The sequence below is a fragment of the Myotis daubentonii genome, chromosome 14 (genome assembly GCF_963259705.1).
Source record: "Myotis daubentonii chromosome 14, mMyoDau2.1, whole genome shotgun sequence".
In the NCBI taxonomy this organism is placed as follows: Eukaryota; Metazoa; Chordata; class Mammalia; order Chiroptera; family Vespertilionidae; genus Myotis; species Myotis daubentonii.
The window spans coordinates 23628139-23646830 of NC_081853.1; the positions used below are offsets into that span (position 1 = coordinate 23628139).

An 18692-nucleotide genomic window follows, 5' to 3' on the forward strand; every position below is an offset into this window, starting at 1 on the left:
TGAGGGCAGAGATTCTTTATCGATTCTATTCACTGTGGTATCCCTAAAGCAGTGCTGAGAGCCCAGGAGGCTCAATGCATGTTTGCTGGGGAAAAGAGAGGAAGTTCTCACTTGGAGCTGAGCTGGCCAGAGATTTGGAGCCAAGGACCAGTCTCCAAGACCCTCCAGCCTCATGAAGGGGACAGAAACCAGCAATGGGAGTGAGCCCACTGTTGGGCTGCAGCTCACCTGACAGCAGCATGGGGTCCTTGTCCACGGACTTGCGCACCTGGTCAGACTCTCCTGTCAAGGAGCTTTCATCGATCTTGAGGTCATTGCCCTGGATGAAGAGGCCATCAGCAGGGAGGAGATCACCTGATGGGAGGAAGGTCAAGGGAGTCAGCAGGGTCTCAGGTGGCGGAAGAGGCTGGAATAGTCCCCAGAAGTTAGGATTATAAGGGAAGGTTCACTATTGGGACCAGCTGCCTAGAGCTCCCAGGGTGCAGGAACCAACACGGCGCCCATCACAGGCCAAAATAGGCAGCTGAAGACTGGAGTCGAAGTGAATGGTACAGGCTGCGGGGGCTGAGGTTGGGCCCAACAATCCTAGTTCAGGCAGGCATGTTCTTTAGTTTATTAAGTGCTTTTCTTGGCCTGGTGTGGTCTTGAGGCCTAGTTTTCTCAACAATTCATTCTCTGGTTTCAACTATGATTTGAGGAATTCTTTTGAAAGGGACTAGTCAGTCCATCTGGGCTAGGCAGAGGAGACTCAGGACAGTCACATTATTAGAGGAAACCAAACCTCCGAGGGCTAAGTGAGGAGGAGTACACTCCAATCTCGCTTCCATCTTCTGCCTCTACTTTCCCAAGGACATACTCATCTAAACTCCTTTGGCACCAGCTTGCCCACTTTCTCCAAGGTAGTATCACAGGCTTAGAATGTTCACTCATCTATGTCCACTCCCCATCACCGCATCTGGCCCAACAACCATCCATCAATAGCCAAATCAGGGATAGGAAATGGACTTCATCCCATAAACCCGTTCCGAGTATTAGTAGTCCTTGAAGTATTGTGTTGAGAAGGCTTCTGAGGCTGTATGGAGGCCCTGAGCTGTGACTGATTAGTAATGTCTGCAGGTATTGAGAGTGGTGACGCATGTGCCAAGTATTTTCCATTTCTGAGTTAAATCAATTCTGAAATCTACTCCCTCCAGGAAGTAGCCTTCTACTTCCAAAGGATCCCAGAAGACATCTTGGCTTGGGATCAGCCTTCAGGGGCCCTCCCGCTTCCCTGGGCCAGCCTCTTTGGGTCTGCTCGGCCTGTCCCATCTCTGCTCCAGCTCTAGCAAGTAGCTCTGTGGCTGGGACACTTACCATATTTTATTTGGGCGATGTCCCCAACCACAATCTCGGCCACAGGAATCTGGACCACCTGGCCAGCCCGGATCACGGTGAACTTCTGCTCCTGCTCAATGCGGCTCTGCAGGCCCCGGAACTGCTTCTCTTTGCTCCAATCATTGAAGGCCGTGACCAGGACCACACAGATGACTGAGAGGAGGATGGCAGCCCCCTCAATCCAGCCTGCCTCTGCCTCCCCTTCATCCTCAGACCCAGCCTGGGCTGTGGCGCATCCTGCAGAGAATAGAAGGAAGCAGATGGTGTGGGATCAGCTAGGCCCGTGGTTGGCAAACCTCGGTGCGCGAGCCACATGCAGCTCTTTGGCCCCTTGAGTGTGGCTCTTCCACAAAATACCACGTGTGGGCGCGCACGTACAGTGCGATTGAAACTTCGTGGCCCATGCGCAGAAGTCGGTATCTTGTGGAAGAGCCACACTCAAGGGGCCAAAGAGCCGCATGTGGCTCGCGAGCCGCGGTTTGCCGAGTCGCAGTTTGCCGACCATTGAGCAGATGGGGCCTCAAGTGGTCTGGCTTTAAATCCCAGCTCTGCCAAGCAAAAAATGTTGATAATCATATAATCATGAATAATTTATTCCATGCATCTGGGTGCCAAGCCCTGTGCAAAGGGCTTCACACACATCATCTCAGAGCACTCACTCTGCCCATTTCACAGATGTGGAAGCTGAGGTTTCTTAGAGAAGCCACAAGACTTGTCTAAGCTAGGAAGGGCAAGTGGGGAGCTAGGATATCTGACTTCAGAGCCTACTGTCTTAGCTACTTTGGTTTTCTGCCTTTGTTCTAGCTGTGAGATCTTGGGTAATGACTTCACCTCTCTGAACCTCAGTTTTCTTATCTATAAAGTAGGAATATATTCCTTATCTTGGGGACCACTCTGAGGGCTGGAATTTAATGAGGTGAGGTCCATGGCATCTCCAGCACAGACCTGGCACAAAAGAGAGGCCTGCTTAACGAGAAACGAGAAAAAGTGAGGCTGTAACAGAATGGGACCAGTCAACACTGTGCTTGCTTTAGGGTCTAAAATGCAGTTTTGCTGTTATCCTTTCCTTCTGTTCTCCCAGCAACCACGAGGCAGGTCTCTAGGTTGGCGGGTAGGAACCAGAGCACTGGACCTGCCCTCTGACGAGCTGGCTCTAATTGCACTGCTGTCCCTGAACTAACCTGGGTAAATCACTGTTCTTCCTGAGCTGCAGCATCCCCATCTGCAAACTGGGGTTCACTGAGACTACCTTCTGGGCTCAAGGAAAAGAAGGTGGATGCTCCGGCCTGTGCTCAGTCACAGGAGGTTCTTACTCGGCCTTTGTTGGATCTGAGCCCCAACCACACAGTGAGGATACCCACATTCCATCTGAGCCTCTGTGTGACCTACACCTCACACCCTTGCCCTGTTGAACCTCCCAGTCTGGGCCCTCAAATTGCTTGAGGCCTGCTAGGCCCACCATGTGAAAAAGAAAATGAAAAAACACCACACATATTTAATGCAAAGGCCTCAGACTCAAAGGCAGGTCCTGTCCACATGGTGCTGAGTGCGAGGGCCTTGCCTAGCCCTTCCTCACACACTGTCTTCTGCTTCCCCATAGGATCCAGACAGTGAGTTCCCCCATTGACAGCTGAGGAAACTGAGACCCAGAGGGGTGAGGTGACACGGCCAACGTGATTGCTGCAGCCAGGACTAGCTCCTTTTTCCACTGGGGAAAAGGGTGGGGGTAGAGAACGGCCCTTTCCATGTCTGACCATCCACTCCTGGAAAACTCAGGGTAGTTCTCTTCCATGGGGGTTGGGCAGGCGACTGGGCTATTTGCAAGACCTGCTATATGCCAAGCACTCACTTCAATCATCAAGCTGGCTGAAAAAAGGGAAGCAGTTCAGAGAGGGACAGTAACTCACCTGGGGTCACACAGCAGATCTGGAGTTTGAATCCAGGCCTGAGCCTAGGATCTGACACTGGACCTGCCTTGCCCACTGTCCCTGAGCCTAGTGCCTTCTCTGCCACTTGCTGGCCTCATGTGGAAAAGTAGAAAACATTGCCATAGATCTATGGCCAATTGTATGGAAGTCAATTCAATCCCCAGGAAGAGAGAACAGCAGTTTTTGTTGTTGTTTTTGGTTAATCCTCATGGGAGGTTATTTTTCCCCACTGATTTTTAGAGAGGGTGGAAGGGAGCGGGGAGGAGGAGAGAGAGAAAAACATTGATGTGAGAGAGACACATGGATTGGTTGCCTCCTACATGTGCCCTGGGGGATCAAACCTGCAACCCAGGCACATTCCCTTGACTGGGAATCAAACTCTCTGGTGACTCTCTGGTGCTCAGGCCAATACTCTAACCATTAAGTCACTCTGGCCAGGGCGAGAGAACAACAGGTTTTTAAAAAATACTTTTTATTGATTTTTAGAGAGGGAGGAAGGGAGAGGGAGAGAGAGAGAGAAAGAAACATCGATGTGAAGCCAAACATTGATTGGCTACCTCTGCATGCCCCTTACCGGCAATTGAGCCCGCAACCTAGGCATGTGCCCTTGACTGGGAATGGAGCCAGCAATCTTTTGGTGCACGGGACGACGCCCAACTAACTGAGCCACACCGGCCAGGGCGGAACAGCAGTTTTAGGAGACCCCAGCAGGAGCCTCTGGGAAAGCCAGGGGACAGAAACAACATGACAGAAAGGCCAAGTGGTACCAGGGAGTTGTTGTTTTTTTTTTAGCTCCCAGCTCCTGGGAGGGTCCAGGCTCAGCTGGTGTGTCCAGGCTGGGATGGTATAGAATCACTGTGGCTGGGCAGTGTGTGTCACCAGCCATTCTGCACAGGCTAGTTAACAATCACATCGTTGTATGAGGTTCTCAAAGCTACCTTTTTCCTTTGGGAATTTCAAAGCTTTTCTAGCTATTTTAAACTGTTTAATTGGATCAGCTTTTGGTTGTAATGATACTCGTTATCATGCAGATAACGGACATGGGGCCAGCCCTGAGTTCAAATCCCAGCTGTACTACTTAACTGCTCTGTGCCCAGGAGCTAGCTACTGAACCACTGTGCCTGGGTTTTCTCATCTGCAGAATGAGGGCACTGACAGGCACTCCCTCCTAGGGGGTTGGGAGGACTCAGGGTGAGCCTTTATGTAAAGCAGCTATTGCAGTGTGCACACAGTAACGGCTCAGTTAAAGCTGCTGCTTCCCGTTGCTCAGCATTGGCACACATTATTACAGTCCAGTCCCACAGCCAGCCTGAATGGAGCCGCGAGCCCCGCGTTACAGAGGGGATCCAGCTACATTCCAGACCACGTGATGGCAGGAGGAGGGGAACTAGAGTTCCCTCTACCACCATGAATGACACCAATTACCCCCCCACCTCCCCCCCCCAAAAAAAGCTGGAAAACACGAGTGAACCTTGCTAAATAGAAACCCGGTATATGGAAATGCGTTCTCTTGAACTTCAGGGGAGTGACTTGAGATACAGAGACCAGTGCTTCACTTTACAGGGCTTTTGTTATTCCCTGCCCCTGCTACATGCTCTATACATGGGGAAGGCTGTTCTTTCCCTGTTGTGTGCCTCGTTATCCCCCCCCCCCCCCCCGATTAGTTATTGAAGCATTCAAGACACTTGGAAACATCCCAGGACAATGGAAAGCCTTCAGGTGGAAAGACCTGGCTTCAAGTCCAGGCCCTGCTGTGTGACCAAGAGGAAGTACTTGGCCTCTTTGAGCCTCAGTTTGGACAGCTGTAAAGTGCGATGACCCCAGGGAATTTGTGCGACCTGGACCTAGTAAGGGCCTGGCACATGGCACACAATAAGTATTGGTTCTCTCCCTCTTTTCATGAGTTGCTCTCCTTGGACTGGCTTCTGGAAACCAGGCATGGCGGTTGAGTGGGATTCACACCCCATTGCCTTGACTCCCAGTCCTGCCTGCTGCTCTTGCTGATTCGACACCAAGGAGCCCTCTGGGCCCATCAGAGTGAGCACTCACTCTGCCAGCAAATTCGCTTTAATTTCCTTCTGACAACTGTCAGATGGTTACATCGTGCCTGGGAATGGCCAGAAAGTGGGGTCTGGATCTCTGGGTTAGGTCTTTAGCCACCGGGAGCTGCTGGACTCTGGGAACAACGCCTGCTGCCCCTGGTGCATTAGGGGGAAGAGACCAGGAACAGGAAGGAAGAAGAGAGTGGGCAGGCCTCACTGAGACCTCCTCTAGGTCCCCTCAGACTGGGGCAGAAATAGGACCTAGAGATTGTGACCACAGGGTCTATGGAATCTGCAGCTTCTTTCCCTGGACCTGAGCTTTTCTAAGGTGTGGCTTCATTCTGTGTGACCTCGGAGAATGCACATGGCCTCTCTGGGCCGCTCTCTGTTTGTTAACCAGTAACATGGGGAAGCTACCTCCTAGGTGGTTACCAAATAAGGGCCCTCAAAACTGGTTAAGCCACAAACATTTTCTAAGCACCTACTATGTGCCTGTCACTCTGCTAGCACTCTGGCACTAGGGAAACTGTCATGGGCAGGGAGTTGGGAGCACTGGGTGTGTAGATCCCAGCCCTGCCACAAATATGCTGTGTGACCTCTGACAAGTGTCTAGAGCTCTCTGAGCCAAGAACAAAAACAGGGAAGGGCTGTGGGTGCTGCAAGGCACTCTATAACCTTTTAATTTATCACCTGAATCAATTTTTAATTAACCGATGAAGCCTGCGTTTGACTTGGCACGGGGGTGGTCCTGGCAACATGGTAAGCCCAGAGCTCAGAGCTCAGGCCAGGGTCTGGGTGTCAGGGAAGCGTAAGTATCATCACAAAGTTCTGGAACTTTACTCTGTGGAGCCAGAGTGTGCACAACTGCCCTCATCGACCCAGGGTACGGTCTGCACTAGTGTCTCAGCTGGAGGCAGTGAAAAGAACCAGACGACTTGGGTTTCAGATTCAGCCCTACTGTGTACAAGCTGTGCGGCCTTAGGCAAGTGCTTCCTCACTCTGGGCCTTGGTTTCCACCTCTTGAAGATGGAGGCGTCCACAGGCATCTGTTTGGAGGGCTCTGGAAGGCTCTCCCTGGCACACACTGGGACTCTATGCGTGTTCCCGCTGCACCCCCTCCACCACTTGCCCTCTGAGTTCTAATCTTGCACTGACTTGGGTCACATGAGGTCACTTACTCAGCTGGCACTGCCTCAACCCCATCTCTTTCTGAATGATAGGAGCGAGGGCTCAGAAGCCAGAACGTCTCTGTCTGAGTCATGGTTCTGTGCTTCCTAGCGTGTGATGGAGCAAGTCATTTCCTATTTCAGGGTCCCGGTTTCCTGGATAATAATAGCACCTACCCACAGGGTTGTTGTGAGGATCAAATGAACCTCTACTGTAAAAGCTCTCAGCTAGTGGTAGCTATAAAAATAGTAAGAACAGTTATTACGTTTTTGTGTTGCACCCTTAGTTCAAGGCCTATTCAAATAGCCATGCACAATCTTCTTCAACATTTTCTATAAAACTTCTGCAAAGAATGCTGCCCATGATTCATCTCTTATGGCCTATGTGAAAGTTCATCCCAGAATTCGTCGTCAGAGGCATGCTCTCTTCCTACAGGACTCTGTTTCCTCCTGTTGATAATCTGAGCGATGCAAACCATCCTAATTCCCTTTCTGCCTTGGCTGCCAGGAAGCTCAAAATCAAATTTATATTCCAATCCTAGTAGCAAACACAGTTTATTTGCTTCCATTCCTTTTATGTCTGGCTTTTTATTTGACCTCATATTATGAGACATGTCTTTATTATGTCTTTAAACCCGTTTTGGAGAGATGCCATGGAGAAAAAAAGTCAACTTAGTAATATTAAGTATAAAATTGAGCAGCTGACTTCCACACTCAGAGTGGAGGGGATTAAGGAGAAGGAGAATGGTTTTCTTGAGGCAAAACTCCACATCCTGACCTTCTAGGAAAGAGGTTGGCAAACTTTCTCTGTAAAAGGCCAGATAGTCAATATTTTAGGCCTTGTGGACCACACATATAGTCTTTGTCGCAGCTACTCACCTCTGCCATTATAGTAGGAAAGCAGCGTAGACAATATGAAAAAGAAATGGGGGTGTTCCAATAACACATTCTTTTTACACAATGAAGTAGGAATTTCATGTAAAAGCCACATGTTACAAAATAATATTATTTTCACTTTTTTCAACCATTTGAAAAATGGAAAAACCAATCTTAGCTCATGGGCCATACAAAAACAGGAAAGTGAGCCAGATTTGGCTTGTGGGCTATCGTTTGTAATCCTTGTTCTAGAATATTCGGTGCATGAATGTTTTTCATCGTTGCATGCCTCAAGGAATGAGTGACTTGAGGTTCTGAGGAGAAGCCCAGCTTTGGAGCTGAAGGAGGGTCCCTCAGAGGCTGCAGTACCCAGAGGGCAGTACCCATTCATCTCTGAATGGGCTGAAGCACTGTCAAATCAAAAAGTGTGAATGCAGCCCACCAGGTAAGCAATTTGGGGGCTTTGTCCTCAGACGTGAGAGTGGGGAGCCCTCAGAGAGCAGTCTGGACATACGTCCGGAGCCACCCTCACTTGATTCCATCCAATACAACCAGACTCTCAGAGAGGGGCCTGGCAGCAGTTTTTCTAAGCTCCACTACAAAAACTAAGGACTCTTTATTAGCTGGGTGACCTTGAGCAAGTTAATGCACTTCTCTGTGCCTTGGTTCCATGTCTTTAAAATGGGCATAATCGAATGGACACAAGACACTGGGGGGTGCGGGGGTGGTGAGGGAATGTGCTGGGCGGGGGGGTAGGGGAGGCCGGGGGAAGGTCAATGGGGAAAAAAAGGAGACATATGTACTACTATTTGTAATACTTTAATCAATAAAATAAAATTAAGAAAAAATAAAATGGGCATAATCATGCACTACCTTATGGGGGCTATTAGGAGGCCATTTCAGCTCAGATCTTGGCATGCTCAATAAATGATCATTATAATTATTGCTATTGTTGGTCCAGCCCTTGCACTTCACACTCTGAGCAGGGCTCTGAGCTTGGGGTTTGGCTTGGCCACTGATTGGCTGGGGGTGAGACCCAGCCCCTTGGGCCTTGGTTTCCTCACCTGGAAGGAGGAGTGGCTCTTAGCCCGGAGTGCCCTCTGGTGTGGCTGGGCACACATGTTGCAGGGAGGGGGGGCAGGGGTCCCCCTGTCTTACCTTCTTGGCTCTCGCCAGGTGGGTGGTAGAAGGAGAGCCCCAGGGAGATGATGGCCGCGATTTCCAGGATGATCAGCGTCACATCTTGCAGCGCTTCCCACACGAGCTGCAGGAAGGTTTTTGGCTTCTTTGGAGGTATAAAGTTTTGTCCAAAAATCTGCTTTCTCTTTTCTAGGTCTGGAGCCGTGCCTGGCAAACCTGTGGACAGAGTACAGAAAGGTCGGTCTGGAGGGCCCAGGAGAGACACACATGTTCCTGGAATTGTCCCAAGTGGGTCTGGCCACATGGCAAAGAACCGAGAGAGGAACAATCAAAGCGGGAAACTTGCAGGCACCAGCCTAGAGCCCAGCACTCCCCAGAACCTGTGAATGTGACCCTATTTGGGAGAATGGTCTTTGCAGATAAAACAAAGGATTTTGAGATGAGATCACCCTGGATTACCCAGATAGGCCCTAACCCAATGAATGACAAGTGTCCTTGTAAGAGACAGAGGAGAAGACACAGACACAGAGGGAAAAAGGCCATGTGGAGATGGAGTGGAGATTGTCGTGATGCAGCCACAAGCCAAGGAAAGCCCAGAGCCAACAGAAGCTGGGAGAGTCAAGGAATGGAATGTAACCTGGAACTTTTAGAAAGAGCATGACCCTGCCGACACCTTGATTTCAGACTTTTGGCCTCCAGAACTGTGAGAGAATCCATTTCCCTTATTCAAAGCCACTGGTTGATGGTCATTTGTTACAGGAAGTGAATACCCAGCATCATGCCCAGCTTGCACCCGCACCCTTGCTCCTGCTTTGCGCTTGCCTGCCCTGTTGAACACAGACTAGGAAGCTCCTGCCTGGGTTAGAATCCCAGACTGTGTGGGAGGGTGAGTGTACCTAACCCATGGGTGCTTGTGAGCGTCTCATGAGATAATTCATGCAGTCATCAAGTGTCTTTTGAGCACCTACTGTGTGCCAGACACTGTTCTGGACACTGGGATAGAATGGCAAAAAGGACAGAGTGCCTGTCTCGAAGAGCTGACCCCCCAAGAACACACATGACATGCTTGAGTGGTGCCTGGAGGGGAGGGGTGGATGCTCAACTGGGTGGATGGCCTCCCCTTCCCTCAGGTGCATTTGTGCCTTAGAAGAGGAGCCTGGAACAGAAACCTCTCACAGTGGAAATTCAGGGGTGGGACAGACAAAGGCAGATCCAGTGGGAGGGGCCAGCTATTCTGTTTACTGGGCCCTTTGAAGGCAAGTGCTTCCCCTTGCTTCTTTCTTTCCTTTGATGCTACCCTGTGTCACCCCAAGTCACTGGTGCCATTTCATTTTCCCCTAACCAGTGCCCTGGCACACTTCCTGCCCTGCTCATGCTGTACAGTGAGCTAGGAAGAGCCTCTCCTCCCACCTACACTGGTGAGCCCCTTCTCAGCACCCTCTGCTGAGAAGCCCGCCCTCTACCCCGGGCAGACCGCGTCTCCCTGCCATCACCTAGCATGGCCTTGACCACAGCAGGGCTTACCTGTGTTCCAACTCGTGTACAACCTGTGCCTTGTTGAAAAGACCAGTCTGATTCTTCCAGGGCCTGCACTCGAGGCCACCAACCACCTGAGACTCCTCCCACCCACTGGACACAGGTGACATGCTCAAGTATTATGAGCCTGCCCTGAGGTGTCATCATGGCAAAGGCAGCAGGAATGGTCCCCTGCAGCAGGGCAATGTCAGTCCTGTCCCTGAGGCCAGCCAATAACCCCAGCTCACCTGTGGTTTAATGAAGACAGCTGGGGGATGGACAGGGAGGGAGGGGGGGAGAGGGCACACACCTCATCAGACCTCTGGCCCCAGTCCACTTGTGAGAAGGGGGGATCCAGAGGGATCCCCAGAACAGTACCGTTATTAGAATGTGGGGGTCAGAGCGATGGAACATTCTGCTGTTACCGTTAAGGGAGCATGGTGTCTAATGTCACATTGGTATGGGATTCTAACAACCTGCCATTTGTTGGCTCATTCATCTATTTGTTCATTTGATGCATGTTTCTTGAACCTCTACTGTGGGTGCAATCTGGTGCTGGTGCTGGGGAGAGTGATGTAAAGAAAGTTCAGTGGTCCTGGGTGTCCAGCAGTCTATGGCTCAGGGATACAGGGAGATGGGCATGTCCCCGTCTGGGGTTTAGGTGCTGAGCCTCCTCTGATGCTGACAATGAGACCTCCGTTGGGGGCCTCCAAGAGCCAGACTGGCTGAGACCCTGAGGGATAGGCCGGGGATGGCTCTTGCATCCGCCTTGCCTATTAGTGGGGATAAGCTCTGGATATCCAATGTCCTGCCTGTGCACTGAGAATGAGGGCTCTCAGCGCTGGCTTATGCCCATTTTGTAGGTGGGGAGACTGGGGCCTTCATGAGACCAAGCTGCTGCCTTGGGGCTGAGAACCCAGTGCAGCCCTGTTCTAATCACGCATGATGTAGAGTGATTCTAGGAACTGCAGGAAGGTTCCTTGTTTTTCCTCCTTTGCCTAATTCTATCCACAGCCAATGCCTGCAATTCTTCCATGGGCTTCATTTCTTTAACTAAAAGCTCTAGTTCCTTTAGATTCCCTGAGAGGCAAAAGCCATCACCAGTTCTGGATACCACGGTCTGAAGGAGTTTCAGGCTTTCTCCTGGGAGTGGGCTTTGATCACCGGAAGAAGGGAGAATTCAAGAGGGTGGGTAGGCCTCTGAGGAAGGGGGTTATGACCAGTCAACATTGACCTATTGTAGCAGTTTGCTATGCCTTTGGCCACCCAGTTCCTTTCTCTGAGACTCAGTTTCCCCATCTTGACAATAGAAGGATCCAGGGTTCCAAGGTCTGCAGGCCCTGAAGTGGTCCTGCTGGGGTCTGTTGGTATTTCAGGGTTCCTCATCAGACTTAGTGTAAATAAAGAGCTTCACTAAGAAGTTTGGTGGGGGTGTGGCCAGCCCATCTCCTGGGCCCCTCCTGATTGACTCAGAGAGAGGTGCGTTGCTGAATCTTCTGAGGGTCTGTGATTCCAATGTTCTGGAGTCTACAGTGTGACCAGTTGAAAATGTAGGGTGTTCTCTAGTTCAGGGACTCTGGCCATGGCTCAGGGGTTCTGCCACACTGGGGGTTCACAGGCCCGACATTGAGATGCTGGGTCCTGGGACAGAGCAGAGGCCAGGGGTTGCAAATTTGAATTGCTGTGAGGGCCAGGTAGGTTTTATGAATGAGTGAAGTAGATGGGTGGGAGACAACAGAGAGTGGTGGGGACTGGGACAAAGAGAAGAATCTCAGCTCTTCTAAAGAGAGCAGTTATTTCTCAGCTCCTGTGGGAGAAGGTGGGCCCCATGTGGAAGATCTTCTGATCTCCTAAAATAATCTGGACACCTGGAATTTGATGTAAAATCTTCCCAGTAAAATCATTCCCGGGCCAAATACAACACGTCTGTAGCTGAATTTGGCCCCCAGGTTGCTAGTTTGAGAACCCAAGGTTGGGAATGGGGAGGAGGCTGGAAGGGGGAGGGGACAGAGCAGAACAGCCTCTCTGTCACTTCCTCTTCTCTCCTGAGTTGCTCCCTCCCCAGCATCAGGCCCCGCCCTGCTCCTCACAAGCTTCCGTGAGCCCCTCTGTTTTTCAGAAATAACAGCTCATAGAATAAAAATATTTGTGTGTTCTGCTAGGGCTGTTTCCGTGGTAGAAACTGTTAGGCAGTTTCCACAACAACGAACACCCCAGTATGCAAATCCAAGATGGGAACCTCAAGTGTTGAGGCCCACGTGGGGCAGCTGAAACGGCAGATGGAGGCTATGACCTCTCGCTCACCTCTCTTTCTCAGGAGAAGGTAGGCTGAGCTGTAGCTTGGGATACCAATCCCCTGCTGTTGCCCACATTTTACAGATGGGGAAACTGAGGCAATAAGGGTCACTTACCCAGAGTCACTCAGAATGGAGATCTGAACCCATGACATCTGAGTCCAAACCCCACCCTGGAGTGGAATCGCACAGTCCCCCTGCCTTCTGGCTGAAAAGGGACATGCCTAGTTTGGGGAGCAGAAATAAGCAAGGCTGGTGTGAGAGATGAATGGTGTTGGAGATTCAAGTTAGATTAAAGAGCATCTCACCGTTTAGCATATTAACAATTAATACACTGTGTCAAATATTGCTAGAGAAGACCAGGCAGGCCCTGAAAATTCAGAAACACAAATGCCTGGGAATTGATATTGGATGCTGTGTGGGGTTGTGGGTTTTCAACATGAGTTTTTTTTGTGTGTGCAAGAGGCAGAGGTTTGTGGATGAACTTGGGCCAGTTGCTTCAGAGACTCAGTTTTGTCATCAATAAAATGGGAGCAAAATAACTCCTAGACTGTGGCGAGCTGTTCAGAGGGGAATGTGAGTGAATGCTCTCTAAACGGCAAAGATGCAGTAAGTGCCTTCACAGTAAAAAATACCCCAGCACCTGGAGTCAGAACTTGTGTGTTCTATTTGTTACACAAAAGGAGAGAGCCCAGTGCAGAGTGTGGGGGACCTTAGTTGTAAAGGAATTATTTGTTGTAATGGCTGCTGGCTGTCATTGGATATTTGAGGAATCCTTGTCCCAGAGTTCATCTCTATCCAGCTGACCTGGACATAAACTGTATTTTTTTTTTTTTTTTTTTTTTTACCCCAGCCTTTAAGCCTTTGCCTTTGCCAGTTCCCTAATTTCTCTGCTTGGAAGGCCATCCTTTCTCTTCTTAGCCATTCTGGACCCAGCCTTGAGTGCTACAAATGGTAGCCTCAGGCCATCAGAGGGGTTTTGTTTGGTTGGCACTATGCTTTAAACAAATGGAAATTTGTCACAAACATTAAAAACTCAGGCTATTCCACATAAACATCCCGACATCTGGCTCCAACACAGGCGCACAGACCTCAGGGAGCTGGAAATTGTGAAAGTTCTCTGACCCGAACATTGATCCTGCCTTGGCTCTGGGGACATGTTTCCAGTTAAGGAAAGCTGGGGCGGGCGGGAGGGAGGAGGATAGTGAGTGCCGGCTTAGGTTCTTTTGGGGGCAGAGGGTTCTTCTTATAGGCAAGCTCACGGTGGATGGGTGCTGGAGGGAGGAAGGAAAGGGAGAGCGCATGCAGAGGATGGACTACTGGCCATGGGTGTCCTGGCACCAGATGCGAGGCCCCAGTGCTCCGGAGTCTCTTATTTAAGGAAGCCCAAGTTCCTCCTTCTCCTCCCCCTCTATTCAGCCCCTCTGAAGGTAGAGAAAGTAGTCAGGGTTGTATCGGATGGTATGCATCTGATCATCACTTGCTCATTTAAACAACCAACAAATATTTATTGAGCACCGACTATGAGCCAAACATTGCTCTGTATGTCGGGGATACTGCAGTGAGGAAGACTGGCTGCCAGGAAGGGTTTCCTGTAGGAAGTGCAATTGGGTGAGCTTAGAAGAAAAAGCGGGGGTTAATCAGGTGAAAGGATGTGGGTGGGGCAGAGGGGGTCTGCAAAGGCCTAAGAAACCTTAAAGGGCTTGAGTAAAGCTAATGTGGCTGGAGCTTCCCTGGTTTGCCCCTCAGGGGCGGGGACAGATGGTCCCCACAGAAGAGGACACCTGCATTGTGTGCCACAAAGGGCCATCATTATGCAGGCCCTGTGGTGAGGGTGAAGGGTGATCTAATGGAGACTCTGGCTCATGGAACTCAACGTATCGCCCTCTTCCCCTTGCCTGTCTGGTAGCTCAGCACTGAATCTGCAGGTCCCCGCTTGGAGCGGTACTGCAGCGGCATGTGTTATGCCTGTGAATCATCATCTTATTTTTCTTTTCTTCCCTTTGCCTGAATTTCCTCACTTAAGTCATATAAAACCTTTCTGTATGAAATAAACTTTCATAAGCTGCTTTAGAGGCAGGACATGCATAATTAGTCAGAATTTTTAAAAAGCTACTGAGGTAAGTAAAGGCACAGGTGCTGGGTTAGAGGTCAGAGCGTCAGGATAAAGGGGCATGCTGCGAGAATGAGGGCATAGATAGGACTTACTTTCTGCCCTGTTGATGGGGGGACAGGGCATTGTTCTTTCTGGGTATGGGGCCCCAAAACAAAGCACCTCATGCCAACAGGCTGGGATAAAAATAGGGGCCTCTGGCTATAGGGGGAGGGGGAGGGGCTCAGGTGAGTTTTCCAGGCCATCCAGATGACTCCTGACCTCTCCTCCCCTACTCTGCGGCCCCCTGAAGCTCAGCATCCTTGTTTCCAGCAAAGGGACCCTGGGGAATTTTTTCAATCCCGGGTGGGAGCCGGAATGAACTTTGCCCCCTGATGCTGTTCGATATTGGGAGGCGTGGTGTGGCTGAGTGGGCCTGTCTACTGCCTGAGCAAATCATTTCAAGTAAAAAGTAAGCACATCCCTCAGACTCTCCACACGCTGCTGAGTGCTGCTGTGAAAACCAAGTGCCCCCTCAGATGCCAGGGCAGGAGGCCACGGCTGCAGAGGCAGAGGCAGAGGCGAGGGGGAGGGAGAGGTGAGCTGAGGGCAGGCTGTTTCCAGAGGTGGGGTGCATAGGAACCAGGCCCTTATTTAAAAAAAAAAATTATTGATTTCAGAGAGGAAGGGAGAGGGAGAGAGAGAGGTAGAAATATCAATGATGAGAGAGAATCATCGATTGGCTGCCTCATGCTCACCCCCGACTGGGGACCGAGCCTGCAACCGGGCATGAGCCCTGACTGGAATCGAAGTGTGACCTTCTCGTTCCTAGGTCGACGCACAACCACTGAGCCACGCCAGTTGGGTCAGGCCCTTATTTCCAGTGACTTTAGAACTGGGTTCAGATCCCAGATGCTCTTTGGTTCAGAGTAGGTGCTCTGTGCAAATCATTTTCCACTCTGAGCCTCAGTTGCCACTTCTGTGAAATGGGATAAAAGTACAAGTGTCTTGCAGGATTGATGGAAGATCAAGAATATGATAAGGCTTAGAGGCTGGCACAGTTGACCCTCATAAATGATAGATGCACTTACTACTACTAACTACCACCACTCCTACTAATTACTACACTACCACTAACTACCTCACTACCACTAACTAGCACACAACCACTAACTACCTCCCTACCACTAACTAGCATACTACCACTAACTAGCACACTACCACTACCTCCCTACCACTAACTAGCATACTACCACTAACTAGCACACTACCACTCCTTCTGTTACTCTGGGCCTGGAAGGTGGCACCCAGATATTTCTGAGAGAATGGGGACATAAAATATGACTTACTTTCTACCCTGTCTTAGATATATCAGAACCCACCATCACAGCCACAACACACCTCTACTTTGGTCCTGAGACCTCGTTTAGATGCATTTTTACTTGTTGTGTGACCTTGAGTACATCCCTCACTCTCTCTGGGGTGGAGGAGCCTTAGGCTATCTCACTTGAGGATCAAACAGAACCAAGGCTCTGACAGTGCTTTGTGAACTGTAAGACCCTCTTCTTCTATTGTGATCACCCCATTATGCAGGTGTGTACACTGAGGCACAGGGTCATACTGTTGGGAAGGCAACAGATTCAAGCCTCTTGCCACAGAGCTCAGCGCTCACATCTGCCCCGCTCCAGCCTGATCTGGCCTGTGTCTGCTCAGAACAAAAGCCCTACAGTGACCCTCCCTGCTTAAGCCGACATGAGTCATTAATTCACACCAGCCTGATCCTGTCACTCTGGGGAGCTTAGGACATTTCAGATGAAAGAACTGCGAATGCTTTCCCATGAAAACCAGAGGTGGTTTCATGGCCCTGCTGCGTGCATTTAAAAAACAGAACCAAGATTCAAATCAGGTGGTGCCTGTGAGGCCCCCCAGAAGGCAGATGTGTGATGGAGAACATGGGAGAGGCTGTCTGTGCAGATATGCACACACCTAAGGGCGAGGCTGTGTGTCCGTGTGCAGGTCTGGACACCTGAAGGTATGTGGCACGGGGCTGTATGTGGGAGGGGGAGTTGATGTGTGTGTATCCTGTCAGAGGCCAGGGAGAATGGGCAGTTTGCAAAGGCATCGCTGCCGGGGTGTTTGGGGAATTCACAATGTTCAAGACAAAACAATGAATGGGAGTCTGAGAGTTGGTACTTCCCAGCTGTGTGACCTTGGGCAGATGACTTTCCCTCTCTGGGCCTTAGCTTTCTCACATGCAACTTGGGAATAGTGATAGCACATAACTCACAGAGTCAGTGGGAGGAGGAAGCACATCTGATGTGCAGGAGCTGACACCTGGCACATGGTAAGAGCTTGATAAGTATCAGCAGTTACTCTGATTACCCCCCGACCCCCCCAACCCCCCCCTTCCCGCCCCTTGCTCCTGACTTTATTGTACATTAGAATCACCAGGGCATTGAAAAAATATTAATGTCTGGGCTCCAAAACTAGAAATTCCCATGAAAATGGACTGGGGTGAGACCTGGGCTTGGGAGTCTTAAGAGCTTCCCAGGGACACACAGCCAGGATCTAAGACTTTGTGGTTCCCAGAACAGCAGCTTCAGCATTACCTGGACACAGGCTAGAAATGACAAATTATCAGGCACACCCCGACTTCCTGCCTTGGATCTTCTGGAGGTGGGGCCCAGGCTTGTCCATTGGGACAGCTCTCCCCTGGGGACCGGAATGCAGGCTCCGGTTGAAGAACCACGGCCCCGTGGGAGAGGGAGGGAGGGAACTCACCTGCCAGGGGCTTCGAGCCACACCAACAACCCTGGCACATGGGGTCGGCTGAGGCCCCGCGAGGACAGCAGCTTGTCTAGTACACACAGTGGGTGGGGGCAGGGTCCGGGTCTACCTTTGTCTTCCTCTGCAGGGCTTGCCAGCTCCCACAGGGCCAGTTTCCCTTCCTGAAAGCTGCCTATAGCCAGGCTCACAATCTACCTTGAGGCAGCAGAGGAGGGAATAGTGCTGCGGTTTGAAAAGCTGACAAACTCAGACTTGAGGCCACAGGGGACGCGGGACCATACGCAGACCTGTCTTCCGCCAGCTGAAAAGGTCTGGAGAAAGAGAAACTAGTAATAAGGTGGGAGATAAAGGAAACCAGAAGAGATCAGGCCGTGTGGTGTTAGGAGCTCACACTCAAAGTTGCTCTGACAGTGTCCCTGCCCTGCTCTACAACCCACTCACTGCTGCATCCAACTCCTGGGCTCACGATAGCTTCTCTGAGGTTGTCCCAAAGAACTCTCCTTGCCTCACTCTCAGTCTGGCTGTGTTTATCCCACTTTCCTGCCAAGAAACAGGCCTCATAAGATACCTGGCATTTGTCTGCCTGTCTTGGTTCAGTTGGCTCCTAACCCAAGACACCCACCCCTCTCCTCCGTTGAACTATTTAGTCTTCTGAGACCCAGAAGAAAATTTACCACCACCTCCTGAAAGCCTTCCTTGACTTACCCATCCTGCCTGGTTTGTATGCTCAGTGGTTGAGTGTCGACCTATGAACCCGGAGGTCATAGTTCGATTCCCAGGCAGGGCACATGCCTGGATTGCAGGAGGGGGCATGCAGGAGGCAGCCAATCAATGATTCTCTCTCAGCCTTGATGTTTCTCTCTCTCTCACCCTCTCCCTTCCTCTCTGAAATCAATAAAAATATATTAAAAAAATAAAGAACAACCCAACCTTCTTGTCCTTCCCCGGTAGCATTTGTCACCCAGGTAACTCATTCACTAGCATCTTTCCTGTGCCAGGTTTTGGCTCTGGGGGTCAAATACTGACTGAGACCCACCCTTTGTTGTGACTGTCTTCTGGATGCTGGTTTCACTCCCTAGAGGAGGCTGTTTGTGCCAGCACACAATAGGCTCTCAGGAAACCTCCCTCCCTCCCTCTCCTGCCTCACTGGGGAGCAGACATAGAGATGTGGGTGCTGAGGCCACCCAGAGGTGCTTGTACACGTGGGTGGCCACGTGCCACCTGTAAGAGCCAGTTAACAAACATGGCTCAACAATTCCGCTGTGGGAAAAGAGCGCAGTGTGGCTTCCCTGTGGTTTATGTCTGTCTGGGCAGTTGCTCTAAGTTCAGAACAAATCTGATGGCTATTGTCCAGCAGGCACGGTGGGCATGTGTCAGTGCCTGGAGTTTACAATCATTTCACAGTGTTGATGGTTCCTGATGGGCAGGGTGCAGGGTCAGGGATGTCTCTCTGATATGTCACAGCCCCAGGGGACTTT

The 18692-nt window shown here is 50.7% G+C and overlaps 1 protein-coding gene across 16 annotated transcripts in view; it reads right to left on the minus strand.

Moving 5' to 3' along the window:
• The window catches only part of ATP2B2 (ATPase plasma membrane Ca2+ transporting 2), a 205256-nt gene that overhangs the window by 89315 nt on the left and 97249 nt on the right, over nt 1–18692 (minus strand). For 9 of the 16 annotated variants that reach the window (XM_059663567.1, XM_059663566.1, XM_059663563.1 and 6 more), the window contains exons 3-5: nt 8545–8769; nt 1354–1611; nt 229–354 (exon numbers count right to left, since the gene is read on the minus strand). In XM_059663567.1, the coding sequence (XP_059519550.1) occupies nt 229–354; nt 1354–1611; nt 8545–8769 (609 nt within the window). The remainder of the gene's footprint in view (nt 1–228; nt 355–1353; nt 1612–8544; nt 8770–18692) is intronic. The other 7 variants (XM_059663572.1, XM_059663569.1, XM_059663562.1 and 4 more) reach the window with 1 other exon arrangement.